The sequence below is a fragment of the Stomoxys calcitrans genome, chromosome 4, assembly GCF_963082655.1.
Source record: "Stomoxys calcitrans chromosome 4, idStoCalc2.1, whole genome shotgun sequence".
Taxonomy (NCBI): Eukaryota; Metazoa; Arthropoda; class Insecta; order Diptera; family Muscidae; genus Stomoxys; species Stomoxys calcitrans.
In genome coordinates, this window is record NC_081555.1 from 152,066,549 (window position 1) to 152,074,362 (window position 7,814).

At 40.6% G+C, this 7,814-nt stretch overlaps 1 protein-coding gene across 1 annotated transcript; it reads left to right on the forward strand.

The window, feature by feature from the left end:
* Positions 1–1,063: 1,063 nt before the first annotated feature.
* Positions 1,064–5,496, forward strand: LOC106087024 (AP-3 complex subunit mu-2). Its single transcript, XM_013251894.2, has 6 exons — positions 1,064–1,168; positions 1,233–1,320; positions 1,908–2,233; positions 4,471–4,630; positions 4,699–5,151; positions 5,209–5,496. The coding sequence occupies exons 1-6, from the start codon at positions 1,134–1,136 to the stop codon at positions 5,392–5,394; spliced, it is 1,248 nt and encodes a 415-aa protein (XP_013107348.1). The 5' UTR covers positions 1,064–1,133; the 3' UTR covers positions 5,395–5,496.
* Positions 5,497–7,814: the final 2,318 nt, after the last annotated feature.

The window sequence follows — 7,814 nt, forward strand, 5'->3', positions numbered from 1 at the left end:
GAAGCACCGTTCTTAGCGCAGTTGTTGGAAGTCGTAACAGAACACGACTTGCAAATTTCAGGCTAATCGGATAACAATAGTGGCTTCTAGGTGCTAAATATTTCAAATCGGGAGATCGGTTTATATGGGAGCTATATCCAAATCTGAGCCTATATGGTCCATTTGCAATCTCCCAGCTACATCAATGAAATGTATCTGTGCAAAATTGGATTTGGCTAGATCGACTCAAATTGTCCAGACGAGAATATATATACTTTATGGGGTCGTGGATCAATATTTCGAGGTGTTACAAACGGAATGTTTATGTTATCATACTACGGTAGTGGGTATAAAAATCAATTTGAGTTTGTTTTGTTCCGTATAGACTCAAAAAGGTCTGAACCGATTTTTTTGAAATTTCAGAGATGGCGCTTAATAATTCCGTGGTAAAATAAGGTACTACATTTCTTGATATCGGAAGGGTGGCCCAGATCTCGGAGATTTGGGCGATTAAAGCGAAATTTTGTGTGTCCTCTTAGTAAACAAAAAACAAAAATTTGGTTTCAAAATTTTGGGTGGGGTACCTAGAGGAGCCGCCCAATCCCCAAAGCACACCAAAAATATGTAAAGACCAATCACTACAATATGGGACTCAAATGAAAGGTATTGGGGATTAGGGCACGAAATTGATACCCACTTTCGGGACCAAGTTTTTGGTCCTTCCGCAAAACATCCCTAAATAGGACTTATTTACTGCCCATGGTAATATGGGGCTCAAATAAACGGTATTTGGGTGAAGAATATGAATTTCCAAATATTTGGAGACATCCTATCCCCTAAAACACCCACCAAAGAGGACAAGTTTGCCGATATCCAATTTTAGGGCAAAATGTTTGAGGTACCTCCTTTCAAAACACGAGATTTCCGATATCTCTCTCTTATCTAGATTTTCTCCAAGTGTAAACATGGTTTTTAGGTTATGTCATTTTCAGTTGTTCGCTTTTGTTTTTATTTAGGCCGACGCTTTTGCTACTACAGAAAAACTCATGGCTGCTAGCAACAGCTGTTAAGTTTAAAAGTTTCATTGTAGTGGTGTATCTGAAAATTAATTTGTATAGGAATTTTGTTGGCAAAAATTTAAAGGAAAAACAAATATGATACATAGTTTGTTTATAGTAAATAATAGTGGGTAAGTTATTAACAAAGATAAGCGACTAAAACAAAATTTAATGACTTTTAATATCTCCTCAAAGGGATGTGTTTCTCGAAAAACACTGGCGTTCAGTTGTATCCCGTTCCGTATGTGACTATTTTTTAGATGCACAGAGAAATTCACAAAATGTAAGTAGTATCGGAAAGTCATATCACAGAAATTGAAAACGTATTATTTGGCTTACTAAGATTCTTTTATTCAACTACCGGCTTGTGTGTATCTTGATATGCTCAAAGTAGTGCCGAAAATTGTTCTAAATGTCTTGTAAGGATCCGACTGGTTCCAGGTCTCTACGTTACATGAAGGCGAAAACGCTGTAAAGGTACATTCAACGTTTTTCTTTGGTTATTCACGGTTGGAATTCCTTGCCCACATTCAAGGAGACCTTGCCCACATTCAGTTGGCTATTAGGGTCATTTAAAATTTTTTTTTTGAATATAATACAATCTGTTTGGCAACATGGAGCTATCATTCGCTTAAGATATTATAACCCTTGTAGGAGAGGATGATAAGATATGAGGATAGTGGATTTGATGCTTTGCTTTTAAATGGTGGCAAGCATCTACAGAACCGAATGTTATATATCCCCTTTATAATGGATCCAGGGGATTAAAGTTTCGGTCCAGCCAAACTTAATGTGTTTTTATTTTCTTTGATCTGGAATACTAATAGTTACACTTTTTATATTTGTTTTAATTCTCAATTTTTCTTACAGGATGTGCCCCCAGTTATTTCAACTCCCCATTATTATTTGATTACCGTTCAACGTAAAGGCATCTCTTTGGTAGCAGCCTGTAAACAAGAGGTTCCACCTCTATTTGTTATTGAATTTTTACATCGTGTTGTCGACACATTTGAAGATTATTTTGCCGATTGCTCCGAATCGATCATTAAGGAAAACTATGTGTTGGTCTATGAGTTGTTGGATGAAATGTTGGATAATGGCTTCCCCTTGGCCACTGAGAGCAATATATTGAAGGAGTTGATTAAGCCGCCAAATATTTTGAGAACAATAGCCAATACAGTGACGGGTAAAAGCAAGTAAGTTTGCATAGAATATTACATTTTCAAAAGCATTTATGTCAAGGATAGACAGGCGCACTTTGTTCATAGAAATAAATCGCGGAAGATATTAGAATATTGTTTGCAAATCCACAGGCAGACATTTTAGCAAAACTCAAATCCCCATAAAAATGGGAGATCGTATGTGATTAGTACTACCCGGGGCAGTACAAAACATTCAGTTCCTTCAAAATGCTGCCCAACCTTCTGCTTCTCATGTGGACCAGCTCAATCAGGAAACAAGGATCCTATACGTGCGAAAGCACGACTATATGCTGTCTAAGGAGTACCTACTGGGCTACCAAGACCCTTTGAATAAAACTAAAATTAGCAAATTTTATGGAAAACAATGAAATATTTAAAATTCTGCGCTTATGGGCTAGATAGCATTAACGCAGACACGGTATCAGAAGCAATGAACAGCTACCAATCGAACGCAGTCCTTGGAAATCGACCGCCTCCAAAAGTATATGAAGTTCACCTCTCTCTGCAAACCCGAGTAGTTCTGGCTCAATTGTGTTGCTACTGACGAAATCGCCTAAACTCCTACAGAGCTAAGTTTGAGGGCAGCTCCGCCAGAGCAAGGATTGATGCCAGGGTGTTGGATGTGTGTCTCGCTTGAAACCTGGGAACTCACGGAACACGCCTGCCTAGTCAATCCTACTGGACTTAGGAGCAAATCCTTCTGGACGCGCCCAATTTAGTCGCATAGTTCCTGGGTCTGGATACTTAACAGGATACTTAACCCAGCAGGCAAATGAATGAAACACAACACACTGCTACAACAACAACAGCGCAATCCCATGACAGCCGGTTGTACGTACCGGATTGACCCGACGGAGTTTTTCATCGCCAAGGGTTGCCGCATAAGTGTGTAACACACAGCTACAACAACAAGTTGTAGCCTAAATGAAATGTTTATGGGCAAATTTGCATTAGCATGATTCATGTCCCATATTTAGGGGTGGAGAGTTTTCTATTCTCAAGCCAAAAAATTTGCGGACCGAGGAGAATCTTACAGACCGATCTCTCTTTTGTCCCAGCTTGTATTTATCTGACTCCGTATAAAGCGCATCAACTTAACAACAACAACAACTTCTCATCACTCAATTCCATGGCAGCCGGTTGTACGTACCGGATTGATCCTATGAAGATCTTCATCGGCCGGATTGATCCTATGAAGATCTTCACTTCTCACCCCGCCAAGGGATGACTATGATAATCACACAGGTTGGAACTCTGAGCTCCGATTTGTGTGGTGTTTATCGTCATTACGAGAAGCTCAGTTGAGAGCCACTGATCGCGTCCATAGGTTGCGGATTGTGGAATGCTTCGTATACGGAGTAGCTGCAATTGGTGTCGCGGACAATCAGCTATATCACCCGTCTGTGCGGTGTTCATTGCTGTCACGAAAAGCTTTGCTGCGAGCTACCGGACACGTCCACAGGTCGCGAATAGTGGAATGCTCTATACGGAGAAGCTGCAACGGCAGTCGCGGGCAATCAGTGGTATCAAGCGGAGATTTTTAGTGAGAGGTCGGGCGGCACCGGCTCTTGTACAAATACTGAGTGCCTATGATGCTAAAGGCGAGTTATTGACGCCTTTAAATAACCAATCGCTACCCTGTTCCTGCGGCGATCAGTACTTTGGACCGGAACGAGCTTGCTTGCCTACATGAGCTTGACGAGGATCGCCACTCCACTTGAGAATGTGGCTACAACACGACATCCGCCATATCGTTTGGAGAGTCTTTATGAAAGGCCGGGCGCCACCGCTTTAAGTAACCAATGGTAATAAAACGATCCCGGGGGCGATCGGTCTTATAAACTGGAACGAGTTTACTCAGGACCACTATGGACAGCTATAACTGAGATGAAGCTAGACTTGTGGAATAATTGCAGAATGTATATCTTGTATATTTGCAGCAATCGTTCGTATAACAACAACCACATCGAAATAGTTAGATAAGTTCTAATCTGATATCTCAGATATCTGTCGTTTAATCTCTACAATGTTTTTAATGTAAAAAATGGTAAAATAATGAAAATATTTCCAGAACACCTAGCGGTTAGAACTATATTTATTTGACATTTTCAAAGAACTTTACCTAATATCTCCTACATTTCTCAATGGCAAATCTCACCATCTCTTCATCTATGTTCAGGCTTTGTTTTATATTTTGTTATACACATTTTAATTTTGTTTTTTGATTTCAGTGTTAGTACCATCTTGCCTCAAGGACAACTTTCGGCTATACCCTGGCGAAGAAGCGGCGTACGCTACACCAACAATGAAGCCTATTTTGATGTTATCGAAGAGGTAGACGCCATTATTGATAAATCGGGCTCGACAGTCTTTGCTGAAATCCAAGGATATGTAAGTAGACCCGATAAAACATACCTTAGATCCATTTTTTGGTAACATTTTATTTCATTAAATTACAGATTGACTGTTGCATCAAATTGTCTGGCATGCCTGATCTGACATTATCCTTTATGAATCCGCGTCTCTTCGATGATGTGTCCTTTCATCCATGTGTACGTTTCAAGCGATGGGAAGCCGAACGTTTGTTGAGTTTTATACCACCTGATGGTAATTTCCGTTTAATGTCCTATCACATCAATGCACAATCTGTGGTAGCTATACCCATATACATACGCCACAATTTCTCTATAAAGACGGGAGAACAAGGACGTTTGGATTTGACAGTGGGCACTCGAACACTTATGGGTCGTTCAGTGGATAAGGTCAAATTGGAAATAGCTATGCCAAAGTGTGTTTTAAATTGCATATTGACACCAAATCAAGGCAAATATACCTTTGATTCTGTGTCGAAAACTTTAACCTGGGATGTGGGGCGCATAGATGTTACAAATTTGCCAAATATCAGAGGAACTGTAAGTTAAAATTTGAGATTCACAATGGGATATTACATTTTTGTACTCTCTTTACAGGTCTCCATACCTCCCGGCACTCCTAGCTTGGGCTCCAATCCCACCATTAATGTGCAATTTACCATTTCTCAAATGGCCGTTTCTGGCCTTAAAGTCAATCGCTTAGATATGTATGGTGAAAAGTATAAGCCTTTCAAAGGTGTCAAATATATAACTAAGGCTGGCAAATTCCAAGTTCGCATGTAAAGATAAAAGTGCTGAGTCAGCTTAAACTCTTAAATTAATCCATTATTTTTTAAATAAAACAATTAGTGTTAAGAAATTTGCAAAAATCTCACTCACAATTAAGGTAAATGTTGTATCAATTATATGCAAAAATATGTAAGTCATTAATTTTTTTATTTTTCGGTGTGAATTCCTTTTATAGAATATCAAGATATACACACTAACACATATGATCAATATACCATAACTCAAGACATACTATAACTCAAGACTCAAGATAATCAATCACCTTATTGTTTTAAACAACAGTTTTAAGAACAAAACGAATCATTTCATTCAAAGAAAAACCTCAATATGCGATAGTTTTACGTTCAAGGTAAGTTAAGAATCATTTTCTCATTCGGTCGTTATAGCGTTGTGTGGACAACTATTTTTATTCAATATATAAATAAATGTTGTTGTTGTAGCTACATTTGTATGTGAAGGTAACGATCCTCTTCAAGCTCAAATACGTGAGCAACAGGGGAAAATGATGGTCATTGGTTATTTAAAACTGCCTATAACTTGTCTTGTCATACCGAGCTCCGTAAGCAGCTTGCACTGAGACTATCCAATCGATATTGTTGATTGTCCGCGACTGCAGTTGCATCTACTCCTTGCAGCTATAATTACATGTAGATAACGAGTTAAAAGACTGAGTAGGATCAGCAAATATAACAATTGATATCTGCATTTGTTTTGTCGTTTTTTATAGACTATAGCCCAACCGTATGAAAAGTAGCAGTTTGTACATTTCATACGATTAAGCATTCTGTGCGAATGTAAATTGACCATACATTAAATATCCAATACAGATGCAGCGGCCGCAACTCCTACTCCTGCAAGATGTATGTCCCGATTGTAACCAGGGACCGCACGATACACGTCACCTGTTTAACTGCCCAGCCAGACCCACTAGACTCAGACCCAGATCCCAATGGACGCACTCCATCTTAGTCGCAGAGTTCCTAGGTCTTGACACTAAACAGAATCAAATAGATGAAAGATAGAACACAACAAACTCTTAAAACAACAACAACATACCCAATACAAATGTTGTCAATCCCATGGCCGCCGGTTGTACGTACCGGATGACCCGATGGAGTTCTTCATCGGCAAGGGCTGCCGCCTCAGTGTATAACCAATCCCATGGCAGCCGGTTGTACATACCGGATTGACCCGATGAATTCCTTCATCGGCAAGGGCTGCCGCCTCAGTGTACCACACACTGCTACTTCAACAACAACAACCACTGCTTCAATCAAGCTCCTGTAGTTGAGCATGCCCGTTCCGGTCCAAAGGACCCATCGCCGCCAAAACAGAGTGGCCTTTGGTTATTTAAAGGTGCCAATAACTCGCCTTGTCATATCGAGCATCATAGGCACCCAGTATTTGTGTAAGAGCCGGTGCCACCCGACCTACCACTAAGTCTGTCCGCTCGATATCGCTGATTGTCCGCGACTGCCGTTGCAGCTACTCCGTATGGGGCATTCCACTTTCCGCTACCTGTGGACGCGCCCGGTAGCTCGCAGCTAAGCTTCGCGTGACAGCAAAGAACAACACACAGATGGGACTTCAAAGTTCCAGCTTGTGTGGCACACACAGCTATCCCGAGCCAGGCCCAATACAGATAATTTATTATTGCTGATGAAGCTGTTCTGTGTGCTATTACTACGATCGGTAGCTAAGTTGCTGTTTTATAACCAGATCTAGAAACTTTGTATAGTGGTTTGGGGGGCTTTTAGTGAACTGGTTGTAGTAATTTAGATAGTTAAACATGCGAAAAGTGCCATTGGTTCTCTGGTTATAATCAGGACATACATACAGCACGTTGGCGCTAATTGCAGGCCAAAATATGTTAAAACGGCTGTATTTGCCAGCTAGAATTTAATCCAAAACGACTCAGGAAGAGCCACGCTCTATGTTCCGAAGAGAAACAAGACAGCAAGAAAAGAACAAAAAAAGAGGCACCATCGCACAAGACAAAAAGAAGAAACTCACCGGCGAGAGTATGATCCAGTCACTCAATTCAGGTCTCTACAGATCTATAGAAAACAAGACGGCAAAGTACACAATCCCATGGATTACCGGATTTACCTTATGGAGTCCTTCATCGGCAAGGGGTGCCGCCTCAGTGTACAACACACTACAACAACAACAATGGAAAGTCCTCGAGGAAATACAAGCACGGAAGGGGGTTTCGGGGGCAATTACACAAAAGGGGCTCGACGGACTAGGTTAGATTGGAGGGCACGGCACCTCAGAAATCCGATAATAAATCGGCTTTTTATGGGATTAAGGCCCTAAATTGCAACATCGGTCTATATGGAAGCTATATCTATGTGGTCTCCTCTGAATCATATTTGAATCGAATGTTGGGAGGCCTTAAACAATCCACAGTT